This window comes from Oncorhynchus tshawytscha, unplaced genomic scaffold, assembly GCF_018296145.1.
Source record: "Oncorhynchus tshawytscha isolate Ot180627B unplaced genomic scaffold, Otsh_v2.0 Un_contig_14897_pilon_pilon, whole genome shotgun sequence".
NCBI classification, from domain to species: Eukaryota; Metazoa; Chordata; class Actinopteri; order Salmoniformes; family Salmonidae; genus Oncorhynchus; species Oncorhynchus tshawytscha.
This window is the reverse complement of record NW_024608990.1, coordinates 69,572-96,344: the sequence shown is the minus strand read 5'-3', so window position 1 is coordinate 96,344 and position 26,773 is coordinate 69,572. Positions and strand designations below refer to the sequence as shown.

At 41.3% G+C, this 26,773-nt stretch overlaps 1 protein-coding gene across 1 annotated transcript; it reads left to right on the top strand.

Moving 5' to 3' along the window:
* Positions 1-26,445, top strand: LOC112261253 (up-regulator of cell proliferation-like). The gene is given in 9 exon segments (XM_042313976.1): positions 1-91; positions 7,569-7,682; positions 11,153-11,450; positions 15,853-15,901; positions 16,098-16,363; positions 21,185-21,460; positions 23,560-25,171; positions 25,173-25,528; positions 25,531-26,445. Coding segments are annotated over 3 exon segments (2,562 nt in total). The 5' UTR covers positions 1-91; positions 7,569-7,682; positions 11,153-11,450; positions 15,853-15,901; positions 16,098-16,363; positions 21,185-21,460; positions 23,560-23,570; the 3' UTR covers positions 26,136-26,445.
* Positions 26,446-26,773: the final 328 nt, after the last annotated feature.

Below are 26,773 nucleotides of genomic sequence, written 5' to 3'. Positions count from 1 at the left end.
GGGCTGAGGGTGAAGCCTTCCCTAAAAAAAGACGTAAAGTTGGGTCACCAAACAAGGATCTTGTTGAGACCATGGACCCTGATATGAAGAGGTGGGTGTGTCCAATAGCATGTGTAGCAATTCGCATGATGTCTGTTTCCATTACAGTTGTCAGGATATGAGGTGTGTTTGTGTTCTTGTTGAACACTTTTAGATCCTATGCTATAATTATGTAATAGATTAACGTGAGGATTTTGACCAGAATATATACCAAATATATACCAATATGTTCATATGATTTCTATGAAAGATATTGAGTTACTGCATAGTAAATATAACATTTTATTCTAGGGGAAAGCTAGTCAGTTGCATAGCTGAATGCATTCAACTGAAATATGTCTTCCACATTTAACCCAACCCCTCTGAATCAGAGAGGTGCGGGGGGCTGCCTTAATCAACATCACGTCATCGGTGCCCAGGGAGCAGTTGTTGTTGGGAGTTAACTGCCTTGCTCAAGGGCAGAACAGCATATTTTTCCACCTTGCCTGCTCGGGGATTCAAAGGCCCAATGCTTTTAACCACTAGGCTACCTACTGCCCCTATAGTCACCCTAAGCATGATGGGATGTTTTAATTCCTTTAATTCTAATCAATATAGTTGGTGTAAATAACAGAGGTGAAATCATGGGCCAGTGGAAGTGCAAATCAAATGTTATTGGTCACGTGTCGAATACAACGGGTGTAGACTTTACTGTGAAATGCTGAATACAACGGGTGTAGACTTTACTGTGAAATGCTGAATACAACGGGTGTAGACTTTACTGTGAAATGCTGAATACAACGGGTGTAGACTTTACCGTGAAATGCTGAATACAACGGGTGTAGACTTTACCGTGAAATGCTTACCTACGAGCTATACAGTTTAAAAAGAATACTGAAATGAACAAATGAAATAGTAACACGAGAAATCAAATAGATACACATTTTTATGTATGTACAGTGGGGAGAACAATTATTTGATACACTGACGATTTTGCAGGTTTTCCTACTTACAAAGCATGTAGAGGTCTGTAATATTTATCATACTTCAACTGTGAGAGACGGAATCTAAAACAAAAATCCAGAAAATCACATTGTATGATTTTTAAGTAATTAATTTGCATTTTATTGCATGAAATAAGTATTTAATAGATCAGAAAAGCAGAACTTAATATTTGGTACAGAAACCTTTGTTTGCAATTACAGAGATCATACGTTTCCTGTAGTTCTTGACCAGGTTTGCACACACTGCAGCAGGGATTTTGGCCCACTCCTCCATACAGACCTTCTCCAGATCCTTCAGGTTTCGGGGCTGTCACTGGGCAATACGGACTTTCAGCTCCCTCCAAAGATTTTCTATTGGGTTCAGTTCTGGAGACTGGCTAGGCCACTCCAGGACCTTAAGATGCTTCTTACGGAGCCACTCCTTAGTTGCCCTGGCTGTGTGTTTTGGGTCATTGTCATGCTTGAAGACCCAGCCACGACCCATCTTCAATGCTCTTACTGGGGGAAGGAGGTTGTTGGCCAAGATCTTGCGATACATGGCCCCATCCATCCTCCCCTCAATACGGTGCAGTCGTCCTGTCCCCTTTGCAGAAAAGCATCCCCAAAGAATGATGTTTCCACCTCCATGCTTCACGGTTGGGATGGTGTTCTTGGGGTTGTACTCATCCTTCTTCTTCCTCCAAACACGGCGAGTGGAGTTTAGACCAAAAAGCTCTATTTCTGTCTCATCAGACCACATGACCTTATCCCATTCCTCCTCTGGATCATCCAGATGGTCATTGGCAAACTTCAGACGGGCCTGGACATGCGCTGGCTTGAGCAGGGGGACCTTGCGTGCGCTGCAGGTTTTTAATCCATGACGGCGTAGTGTGTTACTAATGGTTTTCTTTGAGACTGGTCCCAGCTCTCTTCAGGTCATTGACCAGGTCCTGCCATGTAGTTCTGGGCTGATCCCTCACCTTCCTCATGATCATTGATGCCCCACGAGGTGAGATCTTGCATGGAGCCCCAGACCGTGGGTGATTGACAGTCATCTTGAACTTCTTCCATTTTCTATAACTTGCGCCAACAGTTGTTGCCTTCTCACCAAGCTGCTTGCCATATTCCTGTAGCCCATCACAGCCCTGTGCAGGTCTACAATTTAACCCTGATGTCCTTACACAGCTCTCTGGTCTTGGCCATTGCGGAGAAGTTGGAGTCTGTTTGATTGAGTGTGTGGACATGTGTCTTTTATACAGGTAACGAGTTCAAACAGGTGCAGTTAACACAGGTAATGAGTGGAGAACAGGAGGGCTTCTTAAAGAAAAGGTCTGTGAGAGCCGGAATTCTTACTGGTTGGTAGGTGATCAAATACTTATGTCATGCATTAAAATGCAAATTAATTACTTAAAAATCATCATACAATGTGATTTTCTGGATTTTTGTTTTAGATTCTGTCTCTCACAGTTGAAGTGTACCTATGATAAAAAATTGCAGACCTCTACATGCATTGTCAGTGGGAAACACTGCCGATTTTGCAGGTTATCAAATACTTGTTCTCCCCACTGTATATACAGTGGGACAAAAAAGTATTTAGTCAGCCACCAATTGTGCAAGTTCTCCCACTTAAAAAGATGAGAGGCCTGTAATTTTCATCATAGGTACACTTCAACTATGACAGACAAAATGAGAAAAAAAATCCAGAAAATCACATTGTAGGATTTTTAATGAATTTATTTGCAAATTATGGTGGAAAATAAATATTTGGTCACCTACAAACAAGCAAGATCTCTGGCTCTCACAGACCTGTAACTTCTTCTTTAAGAGGCTCCTCTGTCCTCCACTTGTTACCTGTATTAATGGCACCTGTTTGAACTTGTTATCAGTATGAAAGACACCTGTCCACAACCTCAAACAGTCACACTCCAAACTCTACTATGGCCAAGACCAAAGAGCTGTCAAAGGACACCAGAAACAAAATTGTAGACCTGCACCAGGCTGGTAAGACTGAATCTGCAATGGGTAAGCAGCTTGGTTTGAGGAAATGAACTGTGGGAGCAATTATTAGGAAATGGAAGACATACAAGACCACTGATAATCTCCCTCGATCTGGGGCTCCACGCAAGATCTCACCCTGTGGGGTCAAAATGATCACAAGAACGGTGAGCAAAAATCCCAGAACCACACGGGGGGACCTAGTGAATGACCTGCAGAGAGCTGGGACCAAAGTAACAAAGCCTACCATCAGTAACACACTACGCCAGCCAGGGACTCATATCCTGCAGTGCCAGACGTGTCCCCCTGCTTAAGCCAGTACATGTCCAGGCCCGTCTGAAATTTGCTAGAGAGCATTTGGATGATCCAGAAGAAGATTGGGAGAATGCCATATGGTCAGATGAAACCAAAATATAACTTTTTGGTAAAAACTCAACTCGTCGTGTTTGGAGGACAAAGAATGCTGAGTTGCATCCAAAGAACACCATACCTACTGTGAAGCATGGGGGTGGAAACATCATGCTTTGGGGCTGTTTTTCTGCAAAGGGACCAGGACGACTGATCCGTGTAAAGGAAAGAATGAATGGGGCCATGTATCGTGAGATTTTGAGTGAAAACCTCCTTCCCTCAGCAAGGGCATTGAAGATGAACCGTGGCTGGGTCTTTCAGCATGACAATGATCCCAAACTCACCGCCCGGGCAACGAAGGAGTGGCTTCGTAAGAAGCATTTCAAGGTCCTGGAGTGGCCTAGCCAGTCTCCAGATCTCAACCCCAAAGAAAATCTTTGGGGAGAGTTGAAAGTCCGTGTTGCCCAGCAACAGCCCCAAAACATCACTGCTCTAGAGGAGATCTGCATGGAGGAATGGGCCAAAATACCAGCAACAGTGTGTGAAATCCTTGTGAAGACTTACAGAAAACGTTTGGCCTCTGTCATTGCCAACAAAGGGTATATAACAAAGTATTGAGATAAACTTTTGTTATTGACCAAATACTCATTTTCCACCATCATTTGCAAATAAATTCATAAAAAATCCTACAATGTGATTTTCTGGATTTTTTTTTCATTTTGTCTGTCATAGTTCAAGTCTACCTATGATGAAAATTACAGGCCTCTCTCATCTTTCTAAGTGGGAGAACTTAGACAATTGGTGGCTGACTACATACTTTTTGCCCCACTGTATATATATATATATACAGTGCATTCAGAAAGTATTCAGACATCTTATCGTTTTCCACATTTTGTTACTTTACAGCCTTATTCTAAAATGGCTTAAATATTTTTTTCCCCTCATCAATCTACATACAATACCCCAAAACTACAAAGGAAAAACTGTTTTTTTTTAAATTGTTGCAAATTTATTAAAAAACAGATACCTTAATTTAAAATGTAAAAAATAAAAATTTCTGCAGCATTGAAGGTCCCCAAGTACACAGTGGCCTCCATCATTCTTAAATGGAAGAAGTTTGGAACCACCAAGACTCTTCCTAGATCTGGCTGCCCGGCCAAACTGAGCAATCGAGGGAGAAGGGCCTTGGTTAGGGATGTGAACAAGAACTCGATGGTCACTCTGACAGAGCTCCAGACTTCCTCTGTGGAGATGGGAGAACCTTCCAAAAGGACAACCATCTCTGCAACACTTTACCAGTCAGGCTTTATGGCAGAGTGGCCAGACTGAAGCCACTCCTCAGTAAAAGGCACATGACAGCCTGCTTGGAGTTTGCCAAAATACACCTAAAGGACTCTCTGACCATGAGAAACAAGATTCTCTGATTTGATGAAACCAAGATTAAACTCTCTGGCCTGAATGCCAATTGTCACTTCTGGAGGAAACCTTGCGCCATCCCTACGGTGAAGCATGGTGGTGGTTGCATTATGTTGTGGAGATGTTTTTTAGCAGCAGGGACTGGGATACTTGTCAGGATCGAGGGAAAGATGAATGGAGCAAAGTACAGAGAGATCCTTGATGAAAACCTGCTCCAGAGCGCTCAGGAGGTCAGAATGGGGCGAAGGTTCACCTTCCAACAGGACGACCCTAAGCACACTGCCAAGACAACGCAGGAGGGGCTTCGGGACAAGTCTCAGAATTTCCTTGAGTGGCCCAGCCAGAGCCCAGACTTGAACCCGATCAAACATCTTTGGAGAGACCTGAAAATAGCTGTGCAGCGACACTCCCCATCCATCCTGACAGAGCTTGAGACGATTTTCAGAGAAGAATGGGAGAAACTCCCTAAATACAGCTGTGCCAAGCTTGTAGCGTCATCCCCAAGAAGACTTGAGGCTGTAATCGCTGCCAAGTTGCTTCAAAAAACTACTGAGTAAAGTGTCTTGAATACTTATGTAAATGTGATGTTTCTGTTTTTAATTTTTAATGCAAAAATTGCTAAAACCTGTTTTTGCTTTGTTATTATGGGGTATTAAAGGTAGATTGATGAGGAAAAAAACTAATTCAATCAATTTTAGAGTAAGACTGTGACGGAAAAAGTCAAGGGGTCTGAATACTTTCCGAATCCACTGGCACAACAGTGATTACCAGATCAATGTAGAGCTATATACAGGGAGTATCAGTACCAGATCAATGTGCAGAAGTATGAGGTATTTGAGGTAGATACACTACATAGCCAAAAGTACATCTCATTCCAAAGTCATGGGCATTCATATGGAGTTTGTCCCCTCTTTGCTGCCATAATAGCCTTTACTCTTCTTGGAAGGCTTTCCCCTAGATGTTGGAAAATTGCTGCAGAGACTTGCTTCCGTTCTGCCACATAGCGTATAGTGAGGTCAAGCACTGATGTTGGACGATTAGGGCTCGCAGTCTGCGTTCCAATTCATCCCAAATGCAAGTGCAAGCCAGTCAAGTTCTTCCACTCCAATCTTGACAACACATTCCTGTATGGACCTCGCTTTGTGCACAGAGGCATTGTCATGCTGACATAGGAAAGGGGCTTCCCCAAACTGTTGTCTCAAAAGTGGAGGCACAGATTCGTCTAGAATGTCATTGTATGCTGTAGATTTCTCTTCACTGGAACTGGTCAACATCCGGTGAAATTGCTGAGCGTGAAATTCTAAAATACTAAATTCAGATATTTAACATTCTTGAAAATATATGTGTTATACATCAAAATAAAGCTTAACTTCTTGTTAATCCAGCCCCTGTCAGATTTAAAAAATGCTTCATGGTGAAAGCATACCATGCGATTATCTGAGGACAGCGTCCCACATACAAAACACATGAAAATCATTTTTTCAACCAGGCGGGTGCGACACAAAAGTCAGAAATAGCAATAAAATTAATCACTTACCTTTGATCTTCATCTGGTGGCACTCACAAGAGTCCCTGTTACACAATAAATGTTTGTTTTGTTTGATAAAGTCCCTCTTTGTCTATAAACCTCAGTTTAAATTGGCGCGTTTTGTTCAGTAATCCACTGTCTCAAACAACATCCGGTGAAATTGCAGAGAGCCAAATTCAAATGACAGAAATACTCATCATAAACATTGATAAAAGATACAAGTGGTATAGATAGGCTTAAATATTAATTTACTGTTAATCCAGACGCTGTCAGATTTAAAAAAGCTTTATAGCGAAAGCATACCATGCGATTATCTGAGGACAGCGCCCACATACAAACACATGAAAATAATTTTTCAACCAGGCAGGTGCAACACAAAAGTCAGAAATAGCGATATAATTAATGCCTTACCTTTGAAGATCTTCTTCTGTTGAAACTCCAAAATGTCCCAGAAACATCATAAATGGTCCTTTTGTTTGATAATGTCCTTCTTTATGTCCCAAAAATGTCTATTTATTTGGCGCATTTGATTCAGAAATACACCGGTTTCAACACGCCCAACATGCCTACAAAGTATCGAATAAATGACCTGTTAACTTGGTCCAAACATTTCAATCCACGTTCCTAAACCAACCTCGGGTACCCTAAAACGTAAATAATCTATAAAATTTAAGACATAATAAACTGTTGCTAATAGCGGATAAAAACAATGTGCAACGCGTTCCTGTTCATGTGCACTAAAACAGTAGAGTCCACCTGGAGTGACACATAGAAAGAATATGACTACTTCTTCATTTCTCAAAAGAAAAACATTGAACAATTTCTAAAGACATTTCTAAAGACTGTTGACATCTAGTGGAAGCCATAGAAAACCATTGGAAAATCCTATGACCTCAAAAACAAAATTCCCTGGATGGATTTTTCTCAGGTTTTCCCCTGCCATATCAGTTATGTTATACTCATATACATTATTTTAACAGTTTTGAAAACTGTAGAGTGTTTTCTATCCAATACTACCAATTGTATGCATATCCTAGCTTCTGGGCCTGAGTAACAGGCAGTTTACTTTGGGCACGCTTTTCATCCAGGTGTCAAGTACTAAATACTCCTCCCTACCCTAGTGAAGCTTTAATATATGTAGTTGGCGAGAAGAAGAAGCTAAAATTCACATTATGGTCATTCAGATCATTATTATGTGGAAGAATGGAGGAATATAATACATTCTTTAATTGTATTTTTAGTGTTTTATTTGTTTTTATGTGAATGTCTTGTACTACTAGGGGCCCTCCAGAGAGCGCAGAGTCTATTTCCTCTGGTTTTCTATCAATGAAGACTGAGCGATCCATGGATATCCCTCTTAATATCAAAGGAGCAGACTCTCCACAAAACAAAGGGTGAGATTCTGATTTGAGCCCAGCTGTAAATACAGGTCTATGTTTTAATAATGCTGACCTCATGAAATAAAAGATCTGTGACTTAATGTAAAACAAATATACACATCATGATAACAGAGAGTTATAGGTACAGTAGGTTACCATGTGTTATATTATCATGATAACAGATAGTTATAGGTAGGTTACCATGTGTTATATTATCATGATAACAGATAGTTATAGGTAGGTTACCATGTGTTATATTATCATGATAACAGAGAGTTATAGGTACAGTAGGTTACCATGTGTTATATTATCATGATAACAGAGAGTTATAGGTACAGTAGGTTACCATGTGTTATATTATCATGATAACAGATAGTTATAGGTAGGTTACCATGTGTTATATTATCATGATAACAGATAGTTATAGGTAGGTTACCATGTGTTATAATATCATGATAACTGATAGTTATAGGTAGGTTACCATGTGTTATATTATCATGATAACAGAGAGTTATAGGTAGGTTACCATGTGTTATAATATCATGATAACAGATAGTTATAGGTAGGTTACCATGTGTTATAATATCATGATAACACATAGTTATAGGTAGGTTACCATGTGTTATATTATCACGATAACAGATAGTTATAGGTAGGTTACCATGTTATATTATCATGATAACAGGTAGTTATAGGTAGGTTACCATGTGTTATATTATCATGATAACAGATAGTTATAGGTAGGTTACCATGTGTTATATTATCATGATAACAGATAGTTATAGGTAGGTTACCATGTGTTATATTATCATGATAACAGATAGTTATAGGTAGGTTACCATGTTATATTATCATGATAACAGATAGTTATAGGTAGGTTACCATGTGTTATATTATCATGATAACAGATAGTTATAGGTAGGTTACCATGTGTTATATTATCATGATAACAGAGAGTTATAGGTAGGTTACCATGTGTTATATTATCATGATAACAGATAGTTATAGATAGGTTACCATGTGTTATATTATCATGATAACAGATAGTTATAGGTAGGTTACCATGTGTTATATTATCATGATAACAGATAGTTATAGGTAGGTTACCATGTGTTATATTATCATGATAACACATAGTTATAGGTAGGTTACCATGTGTTATATTATCATGATAACAGAGAGTTATAGGTAGGTTACCATGTGTTATATTATCATGATAACAGAGTTATAGGTAGGTTACCATGTGTTATATTATCATGATAACACATAGTTATAGGTAGTTACCATGTGTTATATTATCATGATAACAGAGAGTTATAGGTAGGTTTCCATGTGTTATATTATCATGATAACAGAGAGTTATAGGTAGGATACCATGTGTTATAATATCATGATAACAGATAGTTATAGGTAGGTTACCATGTGTTATATTATCATGATAACAGAGAGTTATAGGTAGGTTACCATGTGTTATATTATCATGATAACAGAGAGTTATAGGTAGGTTACCATGTGTTATAATATCATGATAACTGATAGTTATAGGTAGGTTACCATGTGTTATATTATCATGATAACAGAGAGTTATAGGTAGGTTACCATGTGTTATATTATCATGATAACAGAGAGTTATAGGTAGGTTACCATGTGTTATATTATCATGATAACAGAGAGTTATAGGTAGGTTACCATGTGTTATATTATCATGATAACAGAGAGTTATAGGTAGGTTACCATGTGTTATATTATCATGATAACAGAGAGTTATAGGTAGGTTACCATGTGTTATATTATCATGATAACAGAGAGTTATAGGTAGGTTACCATGTGTTATATTATCATGATAACAGAGAGTTATAGGTAGGTTACCATGTGTTATATTATCATGATAACAGATAGTTATAGGTAGGTTACCATGTGTTGTATTATCATGATAACAGATAGTTATAGGAAGGTTACCATGTGTTATATTATCATGATAACAGATAGTTATAGGTAGGTTACCATGTGTTATATTATCATGATAACAGAGAGTTATAGGTAGGTTACCATGTGTTATATTATCATGATAACAGATAGTTATAGGTAGGTTACCATGTGTTATATTATCATGATAACAGATAGTTATAGGTAGGTTACCATGTGTTATATTATCATGATAACAGATAGTTATAGGTAGGTTACCATGTGTTATATTATCATGATAACAGATAGTTATAGGTAGGTTACCATGTGTTATATTATCATGATAACAGATAGTTATAGGTAGGTTACCATGTGTTATATTATCATGATAACAGAGAGTTATAGGTAGGTTACCATGTGTTATATTATCATGATAACAGATAGTTATAGGTAGGTTACCATGTGTTATATTATCAGGCCATTATGTGTTTGAGTTTGAGTTGATTTTATTTTTACAGGGACAGTGCACATGAATCAACGTTTCCGTAAAAGTGCCGGTTTTAGCCAGCCGGCTAATTTTCAACCGCAGTCCCTGGGCAGGTTATTAAAAACAATATCAATATAGACAATCATTGAGCAGTCAGAACACGCAGAGCAACATAGGACACGCAAGACGTAGCATACAGACAGAGCAACATAGGACAAGCAAGACGTAGCATACAGACAGAGCAACATAGGACAAGCAAGACATAGCATACAGACAGAGCAACAGAACAAAAAGCAGCAAGACAAAATTCATAAAAGCAACAAAGTGTTTCCACACCTCACAAACAGACAACATGGAAAGCGGCAACACACAGCTAGGGATTATGATCACAAATCTGATTGACCTTTAGCCATGTCTTCATACATTTTGTGAAAGTGTGATAGGTGGTGCAGTTATGTGTGTCTGATGGCAGTGTATTCCAGACATAGGAAGCTCTCACAGAGAAAGCGGATTTACTGAAGATGCTTTTCCTTAAGGGAACTATACAGTCACCTCTCATGGCAGACCTTGTGGATCTGCTGCCATATGTTTGGGTTTTCTGTTTAACAAAAATACTGAGTGGAGGGGGAGGAGCCAGGCCATTTAGGATCTTGAATACAAGACATGCGTCGGTGTATTGCACAAGATTTTCCCAAATCAGGAGCTCATGCTTTCTGAGGATGTAACAGTGATGATGGCTATTGGGATTCCTATCAAGCACTTTGAGAGCCTGTTTGTAGACAGACTGAATAGGTTTTAATGTTGTACAGCAAGCTTGGGCCCAACTAGTCAAGCAGTATGTTAAGTGGGGGAGTATCATAGATTTGAAGTACAGTTTTGCTACCTCTGTAGTCAAACAATTTCATATAAATCGGAAATGAGCTAGGTTGAATTTGGTTATCTGAATGACCCTTTTCACATGCTTTTTAAAATAGAGGTTGGAATCAACTATGATGCCAAGGTACTTAAAATCAGATACCACCTGGAGCTTCTGAATGGATCAGGTTCTTTTGATCAATGTATTTAATAACTGTTATTTCCAATTCCCAATCAGGCCAGGAGCGGTACCCTGTGATATCTGCTCTGAGGTCCAAGCTGTGAAGTTCTGTCAGACCTGCAGTGTGTCCTACTGTGAGACCCACATCAGACAGCACTATACAATAGCAGCACTGCAGAGACACACACTGGTGGATGTGACTGGAGACCTGGTGCAGAAACTCTGTCAACATGACTACAGTCCTCTGGAGGTGTTCTGCAGGACAGACCAGATGCTGATCTGCAGTCAGTGTGCAGAGACAAACCACAAAGGACATGATACCACCATCCATGAGATAAAGAAAGCAGGAAGACAGGTAACTACTGGGGTTCATCTGGAAGACAGGTAACTACTGGGGTTCATCTGGAAGACAGGTAACTACTGGGGTTAATCTGGATGACAGGTAACTATTGGGGTTAATCTGGAAGACAGGCAACTACTGGGGTTAATCGGGAAGACAGGTAGCTACTGCGGTTAATCGGGAAGACCGGTAGCTACTGGGGTTAATCGGAAGACAGGTAACTAGGTTAATCTGAAGACAGGTAACTACTGGGGTTAATCTGGAAGACCCTTTTCACATGCTTTTAAAATGAGGTTGGAATCAACTATGATGCCAAGGTACCAAATCAGATACCACCTGGAGCTTCTGAATGGATCAGGTTCTTTTGATCATTATTTAATAACTGTTTCCAATTCCCATCAGGCCAGGAGACGGTACCCTGTGATATCTGCTCTGAGGTCCAAGCTGTATTCTGTCCAGACCTGCCGAGTGTGTCCTACTGTTAATCTGGAAGACAGGTAACTACTGGGGTTAATCTGGAAGACCGGTAACTACTGGGGTTAATCAGGAAGACAGGTAGCTACTGGGAGTTAATCTGGAAGACAGGTAACTACTGGGGTTAATCTGGAAGACAGGTAACTACTGGGGTTAATCTGGAAGACGGGTAACTACTGGGGTTAATCTGGAAGACAGGTAACTACTGGGGTTAATCTGGAAGACAGGTAACTACTGGGGTTAATCTGGAAGACGGGTAACTACTGGGGTTAATCTGGAAGACAGGTAACTACTGGGGTTAATCTGGAAGACGGGTAACTACTGGGGTTAATCTGGAAGACAGGTAACTACTGGGGTTAATCTGGAAGACAGGTAACTACTGGGGTTAATCTGGAAGACGGGTAACTACTGGGGTTAATCTGGAAGACAGGTAACTACTGGGGTTAATCTGGAAGACGGGTAACTACTGGGGTTAATCTGGAAGACAGGTAACTACTGGGGTTAATCTGGAAGACAGGTAACTACTGGGGTTCCATCTGGAGACGGGTAACTATTGGGTTTAATCTGGAAGACAGGTAACTACTGAGGTTAATCAAGACAGGTAACTACTGGGGTTAATCTGGAAGACCGGTAACTATTGGGGTTAATCAGGAAGACAGGTAGCTACTGGGGTTAATCAGGAAGGCCGGTAGCTGCACTGGGGTTCTCTTTTCTTTCGGGGTTGTTCAGTGCAGTTCCAGTCCATGTCTGAACACTCCTTAATTAACACTAGAACCGTTGGGACTCGAGGCATCCCAGTTTGGTCCGTCAACATTCTAACAGCCCAATAAAAACATTTTCATATGTGCTACGGCAACAATAATCCTTTGGCTGTGTTCATGAAGGTCTTAGTATTATTAGTTCTGATTAGGATCTGCAATTATCTGCTGCTGAGGCAGTGGCTACTCTTCCTGGGGTCAAACAGGAAACTAAACCACAAAGTAGTATATATTGCACTATATTTATGTTACAATTAAATAGCATTAAATAACGTGGCACTATATTTATGACATAAATACAATACATAATACAACACAACATAGAATGTCTGTCTCTTCACAGTCCCTGTTGTAAGGGCTTATTGTGATCTGTTTTTCATTCTGGTTTTATTGTGATCTTACATTACATGGGGAAGGGGATAAGTAGTCAGTTGTACAACTGAACCATTCAACTGAAATATGTCTTCCGTTATTTGAAAGTATGACAGTAATCCATGCTTTGGTTTAGTTTCCTGCCACTGTTTCCACTGTTTTCCGCATTTGTGGCTCAAATCCAATTCAGAGTCATGGGACTGATATTAGCATTTTACCGTATCATGTCCAAATCATCCAAAAGTACTGTATCTAAAATTGATTGTGAAGCTCAACGAGGTCACTTGTAGATGATTTGAACATGATGTGTGAACAAGGCTAATATGTGTCCCATGACTTTAATGAATGTGTACCACAATTGCTAAAATGTTAGCATGTGTCAACAGTGCCAATGAAGCTAAACCCTAAGCATGGATTGCTGCTCATGCTTCCATAGACTGCTTAGAGGGTAAGGAAACAATATTTCATTTGTAATTTGGGGGAACTACACCATCATCATTTTGTTTAGGCAGGTCTTAAATATTACTGAACTAAATGTATTTAAAAAAGTACAGAATAGGAGTTTTATTATGTTAGTATTATGTTATTAGTTTCAATATAGTTGATGTGTAGTTTTGATGGGCTATTAGTCGGATGTGCAGCCGGATGAAGGAAGGGCTGAAGGAAAGGATGAAGGAAGGGCTGAAGGAAAAGGATGAAGGAAGGGCTGGAAGGAAGGGCTGAAGGAAAAGGGATGAAGGAAGGGCTGAAGGAAAGGATGAAGGAAGGGCTGAAGGAAGGAAGGGATGAAGGAAGGGAGGAGCTGAAGGAAGGGCTGAAGGAAGGGCTGAAGGAAGGGGATGAAGGAAGGGCTGAAGGGAGGGCTGAAGGGAGGGCTGAAGGAGGCTGAAGGAAAGGATGAAGGAAGGGCTGAAGGAAGGGGAGAGGGATGAAGGAAGGGATGGAAGGAAGGGCTGAAGGAAGAGGGCTGAAGGAAGGGATGAAGGAAGGGATGAAGGAAAGGATGAAGGAAGGGATGAAGGAAAGGATGAAGGAAGGGCTGAAGGAGGGATGAAGGAAGGGATGAAGGAAGGGCTGAAGGAAGGGCTGAAGGAAGGGATGAAGGAAGGGATGAAGGGAAGGATGAAGGAAGGGCTGAAGGAAGGGATGAGGAAGGGATGAAGGAAGGGATGAAGGAAGGGCTGAAGGAAGGCTGAAGGGGAGGGCTGAAGGAAGGGATGAAGGAAAGGGCTGAAGGGAGGGCTGAAGGGAGGGGCTGAAAGGAAGGGCTGAAGGAAGGGCTGAAGGAAGGGATAAAGGAAGGGCTGAAGGGAGAGGGATGAAGGAAGGGATGAAGGGAGGGCTGAAGGATGAAGGAAGGGATGAAGGAAGGGAAGGGATGAAGGAAGGGCTGAAGGAAGGGTGAAGGAAGGGCTGAAGGGAAGGGATGAGGGATGAAGGAAGGGATGAAGGGAGGGCTGAAGGGAGGGCTGAAGGGGAGGCTGAAGGAAGGGCTGAAGGAAGGGCTGAAGGAAGGGATGAAGGAAGGGATGAAGGAAGGGATGAAGGAAGGGATGAAGGAAGGGGCTGAAGGAAGGGCTGAGAAGGAAGGGCAGGGAAAACGTCCTCTAAAGCGGCTTATAATACATTGTTTGTGATATGTAATTATAGTTTTGTACGATTTTATTTTATTTTTACACTTAACAAAAATATAAATGCAACATGCAACAATTTCATTTGCTTTACTGAGTTACAGTTCATATGGGAATTCAGTCAGTGGAACTAAATTCATTGGGCCTAATATATGGATTCCACATGACTGGAATACAGATATGGATCTGTTGGTCACAGATATCGTACAAAAGGGGCCTCACAATGGGCTTCAGGATCTCATCATGATAGTTTTGTGCATTCAAATTGTCATCAATAAAATGCAATTGTGTTGGTTGTCCGTAGCTAATGTCTGCCCATACAACAACACCACTGCCACCGTGGGGCACTCTGTTCACAATGTTGACATCAGCACACCGCTCGCCAGAAAACATCATACACGTGGTCTGTAAAAAATGCGATTTCTGTGCAATGGAGCATTTCTGGGATCTTTTATTTCAGCTCATGAAACATGCGACCAGCAATTTACATGTTGCGTTTATATTTTTGTTCAGTGTATTTTCTCAAACAATAATAACAAACAAAAATACAATAAACAGACGCACAGAAATTTCTACAAACATTCAGTGACATCACACCTGCTCAGACTCACATGTTTACCCTTACATCATGTATGTCTCACAACCACACTCCATCTCCTGGAACTTTCCTGTGCTTGTAGCACTCTATGCCATACAGCCTCAAATACACTGTTTACCTTTCTCTGGAGCCCACACCTTTTCAATATTTAAATAAAAATGCACATTCATGTTGTCCACTGTTTTTTAGTGATGGAGCATAATTTGATTTCCAGTTTTAAAGTAGAAGTTTTTCAAAATCATTGACGAAAGGTACTGTATGGTCCACCCCATTGGGTATCTCACACATCCCCCAAATACCATGTATTGAAATACGCAGATAGACAGATTAAAAGTAAACATGCATTGTAAAAGTTGTAACAACGACAGTGTGATAAATGTACTTATTTAGGAAAAGTCAAGGATGGAGGGGGACATGACTTTAAAAATGGACTATTACAATGTTAAATTCACAACGTTGTTCAAAATATGTCATCTGCACTTTCAGCATTGCAGAAGAATATAAAAATTAAAAAAACATCTGTTTTACATTTAGCAAAATATTTTGTTTTGAAGAAATGACTAATTCTAATTTTGTTTTCCCAGCCTAAGAGTTTTGATAGAGACCAACACACAACGTTGGCCGCGGATGATGGTAGGTACAGTTTACAGTATGTGGAAACAGAATAAACTGACCCAAACAATATTATTTAATTTGAATCTCAATTTTATCGGATACATTTTGTAATACGTCAATTGTTTTCCTTTAACTGCTGGTATAAATAGTACAAATGTGTGTTTGGAATGTCAATGAAGTCTGTTTTTTCAATCACCTGTTATTCCTTCACTAGTGCTGCCCCCTCCTGGTGACATCCAGGTCCTGTTGCTGACGTCAGACTCTGTGTCTCTGAGCTGGAGTTCTCTAAAGGATTGAAGGGACCACAGAAGTTCAGAGTGACCTGGGGTTGTGACGTGGAACCGTGCAGTATAGGGGTGAAAAATGTTCATGAAGTTGAAATAAGCAGACTCAACCCTGGTAAAAAGTACCAGTTCAGTGTGGCTACAGAGGGAGAAGATGGAAGCCAAAGCAGATGGATCTCAGCATCCCTATCCGCAGGTACAGTAGGTCTCAGCATCCCTATCCGCAGGTACAGTAGGTCTCAGCATCCCTATCCGCAGGTACAGTAGGTCTCAGCATCCCTATCTGCAGGCACAGTAGGTCTCAGCATCCCTATCCGCAGGCACAGTAGGTCTCAGCATCCCTATCCGCAGGTACAGTAGGTCTCAGCATCCCTATCCGCAGGTACAGTAGGTCTCAGCATCCCTATCTACAGGTACAGTAGGTCTCAGCATCCCTATCCACAGGTACAGTAGGTCTCAGCATCCCTATCCACAGGTACAGTAGGATAACTTGTGTTTTTATTCAGACTACGTTTTAGTCATTTAGCAGACACTCTTATCCTGAGCAATTAGGGTTAGTGCCTTGCTCACAGGAAAATCAACAGATTTTTCAGCAGTCGGGGATTCCAGGTCCTGTTGCTGATATCAGACTCTGGGATTTAAACCAGCGACCTTTCGTTTACTGGCCCAACACACTAACCACTAGACTACAACTGTGCTGAACAATGGGGAACAGGTGAACCTGTCTCTACAACCATCTGCACTAGTAAGAGATCTTCCCCAACTACAGCCCATCATCTCTTTACCAGTAACTAGTGAGATATATCTTTACCAGTAACTAGAGATATATATTTACCAGTAACTAGAGATATATCTCTTTACCAGTAACTAGAGAGCATCTCTTTACCAGTAACTAGAGGATATCTCTTTACCAGTAACTATTCAGATATCTTTTAGTCATTTAGCAGATCTCTTTTCCAGTAACTAGGGTTATCTTTACCAGTAAAATCAGAGAGATATATAGTCTTTCCAGTAACTAGAGAGATATCTCTTTACTCTTTTAAACCAGTAACTTCTCTTTACTGGCCCTAACAGATATATCTTTACCAGTAACTAGAGACTGTGCTGAACAATGGGAACAGAGTGAACCTGTCTCTAGAACCATCTGCACTAGTAAGAGATCTTTTACCAACTACAGCCCATATCTCTTTATCAGTAACTAGAGAGATATCTCTTTACCAGTAACTAGAGATATCTCTATATCTCTTTATCAGTAACTAGAGAGATATCTCTTTACCAGTAACTAGAGAGATATATCTTTACCAGTAACTAGAGAGATATCTCTTTACCAGTAACTAGAGATATCTCTACATCTCTTTATCAGTAACTAGAGAGATATCTTTTTACCAGTAACTAGAGATGTCTCTTTACCAGTAACTAGGGAGATATATCTTTACCAGTAACTAGAGAGATATCTCTTTAGCAGTAACTAGAGAGATATCTCTTTACCAGTAACTAGAGAGATATATCTTTACCAGTAACTAGAGAGATATCTCTTTACCAGTAACTAGAGATATCTCTACATCTCTTTATCAGTAACTAGAGAGATATCTCTTTACCAGTAACTAGAGATGTCTCTTTACCAGTAACTAGGGAGATATATCTTTACCAGTAACTAGAGAGATATCTCTTTAGCAGTAACTAGAGATGTCTCTTTACCAGTAACTAGGGAGATATCTCTTTACCAGTAACTAGAGAGATGTCTCTTTACCAGTAACTAGAGAGATATCTCTTTACCAGTAACTAGAGCGATTTTGTTACATTACAAATCAAAATAGTTTTGTTGATTCTGTTCTGAGCTTATTTCTAACCATATCAAAAGCTCCAACCTTATTTGACCTTTTCTCCCGTAAGGCTTTACACATTTTATTAAATGTTTAATGGGTTTCTATTAATTTTGGTGAGACTGAAAGAGGCCTAGTTCAGCCATTACCCCCAAGAACGCCATTTCCTCATCAGAACACCATCTCTGTCAAATTAACCCGAACAAACTTTATCTAACTCCTCTGGATGTATCTCAGCAAAGAGAGGGGCGAGGGAAGAATCTTTACTCTGTTCAGCAATAAGCTGCTTCCTAGACATCGAAGTGTCAACTGCAGGAACCCTCTCTTCTTTTATAAGTCCTACAAACACATTCACCTTTGGGGTTTTCAATGGAGAAGTCAACTCAGGAGGTTTACCAAAATCAGAACCACACATAAAAGTCTCAGATAGATCGAACATGGTGGAATCGCTGATATCCTCCTCAACACTGCTTGCTCATGGCAACCTTCTTAGACATAGCACTACTATACTGATAACCCATCAGGTTCTTCTTCTCTGGGTTCCTTACAAACAACATGATTTGGCACAACATTCACTTCCGCCAAATCTTTGCAAAAGAAAAAGAATGAAACCCGGTTAGGCTAGGCCTCACTCCAACGATAACAGAACCAGAAACTAAATCAGACTCGAGTTCCACATTATACAAAGGATCTTACATGCACTCCATCTCCACACCTTGTACAAACACTGTAACCAGTTTCTGACGTGTCAGACAAGGGCCAAACATCCTCCAAAAGGAAGGATTCAGCTGCATCAGTTTCTCATAGTATCTTCACAGGCTGTTTAACAGCATCATCATTATGCAGAGACACGAACCCTTCTGAAACAAAGGGTTCATACACATCTGATCCAACATCTTGTTTAGGAGATACACCAGTCCCAACCAGAAATTTAACGGGCTGGAGTGATCCCATAAGTTAAACTGCTTTCTCTCTCTAAATATTTTTTTTCCAACTTAGGCCACTTAGACTGTGTCCTTTGTCATGGCAGTAATGATAAACTTACGGATATGAAGAACCAGTTTTCTGACGATCCTTGTTTTTGGACACTGGGGGAAGAAGAAACCTCGACTGTGTAGGGAAACTACTGGGTGCTTTGCTTGTGAAGGTAGTTTTATGTGTCAACACAAACTCATCAGCAGCTGCAGCTTTCTCAAGTGTGAGATCGCAACCCTTTTGTGAAGGCAATTCTTTAACTAGTCTTTGGGTTCTTGAGAGAACCACACTATTGAGACATGTTTGTTCTACTGGGTGCTTTGTAATTTACTATTTCTGTGAAGGCTGGAAGTTTATGTGTCATAATCTGAACTCTGGTCAAGAGAAATCACATACACTTTCATCAGCAGCTGACAGCTTTAGGGATGTGGCTCAAACAAGTGAAAGGCGGTGAGACCAAACACTGCTTGACCAGCTTCTAACTCTTTTAATAGGTTGGCTCGTGTTCTTGTTCTCTGGCAGCACGTTCTTATTGTTCTGTTTTAACCAAATGGCCTGCTGAATGGCCTGCGGAATGGCCTGCGGAATGGCCTGCAGGAATTGGCCTGCGGAATTGGCCTGCAGGAATTGGCCTGCAGGAATTGGCCTGCAGGAATTGGCCTGCAGGAATTGGCCTGCAGGAATTGGCCTGCTGAATGGCCTGGCCTGCCTGCTGAATGGAAATTGGCCTGCTGAATGGCCTGCAGGAATTGGCCTGCAGGAATTGGCCTGCTGAATGGCCTGCTGAATGACCTGCTGAATGGCCTGCTGAATGGCCTGCTGAATGGCCTGCTGAATGACCTGCTGAATGGCCTGCTGAATGGCCTGCTGAATGGCCTGCTGAATGGCCTGCTGAATGACCTGCTGAATGACCTGCTGAATGGCCTGCAGGAATTGGCCTGCTGAATGGCCTGCTGAATGACCTGCTGAATGGCCTGCTGAATGGCCTGCTGAATGGCCTGCAGGATGGCCAGAATTGGCCTGCTGAATGGCCTGCTGAATGGCCTGCTGGTCTGCAGAATTGGCCTGCTGAATGGCCTGCTGAATGGCCTCTGAATGGCCTTCTTTGGCCTGCTGAATGACCCATTTTGCCTTTGCTGAATGGCCTGCTGAATGGCCTGCAGGAATTGGCCTGCGGAATTGGCAATGGCCTTGCTCTACTTTTGCTCCCATTTTGCCTTTAGTTCTACAGGGTGTGTATTGTACCACCTATAGGACCCTTTTCATCATCCTTCCTCTCTGGGAGGATTTCCTCCTCCACCAAAGCAGTACCAATGAACTCTGACTACTGTTTTTGGGTTCAACATGTACCACTTTGATGTCATAATGCTTTGCAATGAGAAGATTTGTCTTCGTACATTTATCAAGTAACTCCCAAGTAGAATTCCCCACAAATGCTCCCAAATCAAAGTTAATCTGTTTTGTTTATTAGCTTGTGTGTTTATGCACTTTTTCACAGATTTCGCCACCCTCTGAATGGTTGTCAGTAACACAAACTCCACCACAAAAGTGTATTTTGAAAACTCAAATCTCTGGGCACAGTAGAGCTTCAGAGTAGCTGATTAGAGTGACTATCATATCGTTAACGCTCCCCAATAAGAAAACCAATAACATTGTTGCTCAACAGAAATAGGGAACTAACAAAAATACCTGAACAACCAGAATGAAACAGGTGGGGTTTTAGGAGGGGTTCTTAGACACCCATGGCGTGTTCCCTGAAAGTTGACTAGCAACAAGAATCTGGGTCCTAAAAGATACCCCCATAAGTGCCCACTTAAGTTGCCCTGAGAAAAGACAAAACAAAATAAAACCCACGCCAACTTATAATATGGAGCTAAAAGCAATTGGAGCAAATCAAAGGGGAGAACACAGGATAAAATACTTCATTTGTATCAGACTCAAAGAGTAAGAGCTAAACCGTGGTCAAGAACTTCCAGCATCTCTCATGCCAAATGGAACACCCGGGTCAGCTGCTCTTAAATATCCCCTGTGCCAGCACAACTGACTAATGAGGCAACAGGTGAAACACATCCTGAACTACGAGGATGATTCCAATCAGGTCAAACCCAAACAGAACCATCCTCGAAAAAAAATTGAGCACAACCCCAAAACCTATAACACTCCTGTAATATGTTTCTGGAGTTAAACTGTAGCCCTGACAATAATATATTTTCCCTTAGTACCTCCTGCTCCAGACCAGCTGACTGTTGACTCAGTGGATGCCACATCAGCTGCTGTTAGCTGGAGCCAGCCACCAGGATTGGACCAAACCCAACATCATTACCAGATCTCCTACCGCTGTCCAGGGACAGAACCACACATCACACACATCACCACATCTTCACCCAGCATCACTCTCTGTGACCTGCAAGGTGGTACTCAGTACTCTGTCTCTGTCTGTACTGTGCTGGAAGATGGAAGGAAAAGTCAACTGGTGTCAACAACCCTCACCACAAGTAAGGAAGTACACTATTTGTTTTTGCATGTGTTTTGTTGTCGTTGTTATTATAATGGACTTGGTCTATTACCAAATAGGGCTATCTTCTGTATACCCCTTTACCTTGTCACAACACAACTGATTGGCTCAAACACCATTAAGAAGTAAATACATTCAACACATTAACTTGTATGAATGCACACCTGAAATGCATTCCAGGTGACTACCTCATGAAGGTGGTTGAGAGAATGTCAAGAGTGTGCAAAGCTGTCATCAAGACAAAGGGTGGCTATTTGAAGATTCTCAAATATAAAATATATTTTGATTTGTTTAACACTTTTTTTGCTTACTACATGATTCCATATTTGTTATTTCATAGTTTTGATGTCTTCACTATTATTCTACAATGTAGGGAGGAAAAAAACCTTGAATGAGTAGGTGTTCTAAAACTTTTGACTGGTAGTGTACATACATTTTACATACCACCACCTGTCACGCCCTGGCCTTAGTATTCTGTGTTTTTCGTTATTATTTTGGTTAGGCCAGGGTGTGACATGAGGGATTTATGTGGTTTGTTTTGTCTGGGGTTGTTTGTAGTTATGGGATTGTGGTTACAGTAGTACTCTAGGTAAGTCTATGGTTGCCTAGAGTGGTTCTCAATCAGAGGCAGGTGTTTATCGTTGTCTCTGATTGGGAACCATATTTAGGCAGCCATATTCTTTAGGTGTCTTGTGGCACCAGATAGGACTGTTTTGGTTTTTTCACGTTTCTTGTTTTTGTAGATTGTTGTATTTTCATCTTTATTAAAGATGTACAAAACTAACCACGCTGCATTTGGTCCGCCTCTCTTTCACCAGAAAACCGTTACACCACCCACCTCTTCGGGGGACATTTGTTATATATTTTTTATTTTTACAGCTTTTCTGCCACGTATACATACATTTACATACCTGGTACTTTCATATACAGCAATCACAATAATACATCTTTACCAACAAGCTCTTTAATCCCTTTACCCCTCAGCCACTCTCAGCCCATCCCACCTATCACCATAGACCTCAGCTCTTTTAATCCCACCCCTCAGCCACTCAGCCACTCTCAGCCCATCCCACCTATCACCATAGACCTCAGCTCTTTAATCCCACCCCTCAGCCACTCTCAGCTCATCCCACCTATCACCAAGACCTCAGACCCACCCCTCAGCTCTTTAATCCCACCCCTCAGCCACTCTCAGCCCATCCCACCTATCACCATAGACCTCAGCTCTTTAATCCCACCCCTCAGCCACTCTCAGCCCATCCCACCTATCACCATAGACCTCAGCTCTTTAATCCCACCCCTCCCACTCTCAGCCCATCCACCTATCACCATGCAGCCTTTAATCCCATCCCAGGTCTATCACCATAGACCTCAGCTCTTTAATCCCACCCCTCAGCCACTCTCAGCCCATCCCACCTATCACCATAGACCTCAGCTCTTTAATCCCACCCCTCAGACACTCTCCAGCCCATCCCACCTATCACCATAGACCTCAGCTCTTTAATCCCACCCCTCAGCCACTCTCAGCCCATCCCACCTATCACCAGTGTGACCTCAGCTCTTTAATCCCACCCCTCAGACACTCTCAGCCCATCCCACCTATCACCATAGACCTCAGCTCTTTAATCCCACCCCTCAGCCACTCTCAGCCCATCCCACCCATCCCCATAGACCACCATCTGTTTGGTTTCCATGTGCCATATATTTTTCAATTGTGCTGTGATGTTTTACAAACATTTAGAACCTTTCTAGTCAAAGAGTATCCACAGATTGTGAGCTTAAGATGAAAACCTTTCCTCACTTTTTAAGTATTATTCTATCATTTATTGAATATGGCTTTTCATATCACCCAACACTGTTATTTGTAAACTTCATTTTAAGCGAATGTTGTAATGAAGTAACCTACTTAAGTATTATCTCTGGTGTCAAACTGACTAGTTATCTAAAGGACTGTAATGTAAATGAACTAATCATAATGGATGTGTCAGAGTGGGATGTAAAGGTACAGTATCTTCCCTGATGAGAAATATATGATGGTGATTTTCCTGAATATTTCCTGATCTTCCTTTCTATTTACAGGATCCTATCTGATGGATCTGTTGTCAAAGGCTGGACTAGAAGATCATTATGAAAACAAGCTGATGTTAAGTACTGTCCTTGAGATAAATGCTGATACTACATCAGATGAGACTCTTACCACTATGCAGTCACTTCCAGGGGCCTTCATGAAGAAATTAATGATGGCAAATCTGAATGCTAGGAGTGTGAAATGTCTGTCCTCTGATGCAGATGTTTCATTTCCGGGTACAGACCGTTTTGAGAATCTAAAAAGTGACTCTGCTAACAGTAATGTCATTAATCCACTGGACCTGATTACTGCCCTGTTTCTGTGTTCAGATGGTTTCCTGCAGCAGGAGATGGTCCAGAAAATGTCCATGTGTCAGTTTGCTGTTCCTCTGCTGCTGCCCAACTGTGACACAGAACAAATCACTTTGATGCTGTGGGCCTTGAGGGACATAGTGAAGAAGTTTAGGCTCTCTTCCCAAACATCCACAAAGGCTTTTGTGGAGGAGAGAATTGTACTCTCTGATATTCCCATGGTGTCCTTTGTTAGGTTAGGTGAGATTAGAGTGTCCAAGTCTCAGATCTTGAACAAACTGCTTAGTAACCCTCAGCAGTACCATGACACATTTGTTCATCGTGATATGGAATGTGGCGACATCCCCCATAGAATTTCAGATGGTCTGGTTGAAATCAGCTGGTACCTTCCATGTGGGAACAGAAACATAGACATGTTCACTAAGCCTGTGGCGGTGGCCAATCTCAGAGGAGACATCAGGTCCTTTGAAAAACAGTTCTCCTTTCTGTGTCAAACATCAGCTGCAGTTTACATTTTCACTGATGATTTAAAGGCATATCTCAATTTGTTGAAAAGCAAAAACACAAAAGCAGAGATATTTCTGGTCGTCAACTCTCAAAGAAAATCATTCAGAGTAGACACATTAAAACAAATGATCACAAACTGCAGTATCAATGACCAAAATGTGATTGTCAAGAAAAAGAAAAACGATGCAGAATTTGTCAAAACGCTGCAATCATCTGTTGGTGACATCATTGAAAATAGTCCAGACCGGTTGACAGTGGAAAACATGACTGACATAGCTCGTCACAGTGGGATTCTGGTTGATGAAGACCGCCATGACTGTCAGAGTGCCAGGAAGATGGCAGATGAAATCACCAGCAACATCAGAGACACAGTCAAATTTAAAGACAAACAGCTACCCTTACAAGGGCAAATCTGGAAAAAGCTTTCCCAGTTGGAGAAAGAGAGATGTAGACTGAGAAAAGCAGGGGATCAAGACAGTTCTCTGAATACAAAGGAGGAAGAGCTGAGAGAGAAGCAACACACATTTGACATGTCAGATGCAATGGCAAGCTTCATTTCAGGATTGTCAGGTTCAGGAGCGGAGCGTTCCTATTTCCTCAAATGGATGCGGATAAATCTGGACAATCTGTCACCAAAGAACCTGTCTGCTTTGCGGGACCAGTACAAAGCTCTTTGCCAATATTCTCCGGAGAGAAAAGACGACATTAAAGATTTGGATAAGCAATTATCTGACTGTTCCCTGGGTCTTGAACACTTCCTGCGTGAGTTGGGCCAGTTATATGAAGCTGCCTGCTCCTCCCTGAAGACAGTCCTCAAAGGAAACAGATGGAGCAGCTCCTGGATTGTGTGCTCAGATGCTGTTGGATGGTTTCCCCATTGAGCTTGTGGATGGAGATGCATCAAATATCCCTCTGAAATGGATATCAGCTGTTCTGACTCAGCTTCATACTCTTGTGGACTCTAACAGTAAGATCCTGGTTGTCTCAGTTTTAGGGGTCCAAAGCACTGGGAAGTCCACTCTCCTCAACACCATGTTTGGGGTCCAGTTTGCTGTCAGCAGTGGAAGATGCACCAGAGGGGCCTTCATGCTGCTGATTAAAGTCAACAAAGAACTCAAGGAGGAGCTGAAATGTGACTTCATCATGATCATTGACACAGAGGGTTGAAATCACCAGAGTTGGCTCAACTAGATGATAGTCATGAACATGACAATGAACTGGCCACACTGGTGATAGGACTCAGTGATGTCACTATCATCAACATCTCCATGGAGAACTCCACAGAGATGAAAGACATTCTGCAGATTGTTGTTCATACCTTCCTCAGGATGAAGGAATTGGGGAAGAAGCCGATATGTCATTTTGTGCACCAGAATGTGTCAGACATGTCTGCTCATGACAACAACATGAGAGAGCGGAAGAAGTTGTTGGAACAGTTGAATGAAATGACCCAGGCAGCAGCTAGAATGGAGAAGAAGGAGAATATCACCAAGTTCACTGATGTGATGGAGTATGATCCAGACACAAGCAGCTGCTACATCCCAGGACTCTGGCATGGGACTCCCCCTATGGCTCCAGTCAATGCTGGATACAGTGAGGCTGTGTATGATTTTAAAAAGAGCTTGATGCAAGACTTAATCAAATGCCAGAGTAATGATGACATGACACATTTCCTGAAGTGGACAGAAAGCTTGTGGGAGTCTGTCAAATTGGATAAATGAATTTTCAGTGTCAGAAACAGCTTGGTTGCAGATGCATACACCAGTTAATTAATGCTTTAAGTACAATGGTTGGGAACGGTCCTTCAAGAAGGACATTTATTCCTGGATAATGGGTGCTGAAAGCAGAATATAAAACAGATCCAAACCCCCAAATGAGCATATGAATCGTGCTGAAGGACTTGTCCTGTCATCCCAATGGTGGAAGCAGTTTATTACTGTCACTAGGACAGCAGAACCCCTGCCCATCAGGTTCTAAGTGTTCTAAGTTACCAGTTAGAATAGTAGAATACAGAACCCCTGCCCATCAGGTTCTAAGTGTTCTAAGTTACCAGTTAGAATAGTAGAATACAGAACCCCTGCCCAGTTACCAGTTAGAATAGTAGAATACAGAACCCCTGCCCATCAGGTTCTAAGTGTTCTAAGTTACCAGTTAGAATAGTAGAATACAGAACCCCTGCCCATCAGGTTCTAAGTGTTCTAAGTTACCAGTTAGAATAGTAGAATACACAAGGTGCAATTTAGAAATGTGGTTTTATATCAGCAGTTTTTCTCTTGTTATGTAAGTCATTGACAGTCAGTCATTTAGCCCATGTCAGCAAAACAAAGATTGCTAAGTTAGTTTAGCGGCCAGCTATCTAAACTATTATGGTTGAATTACCTGCTGGGGTCTCCTATTGATTTTGTCA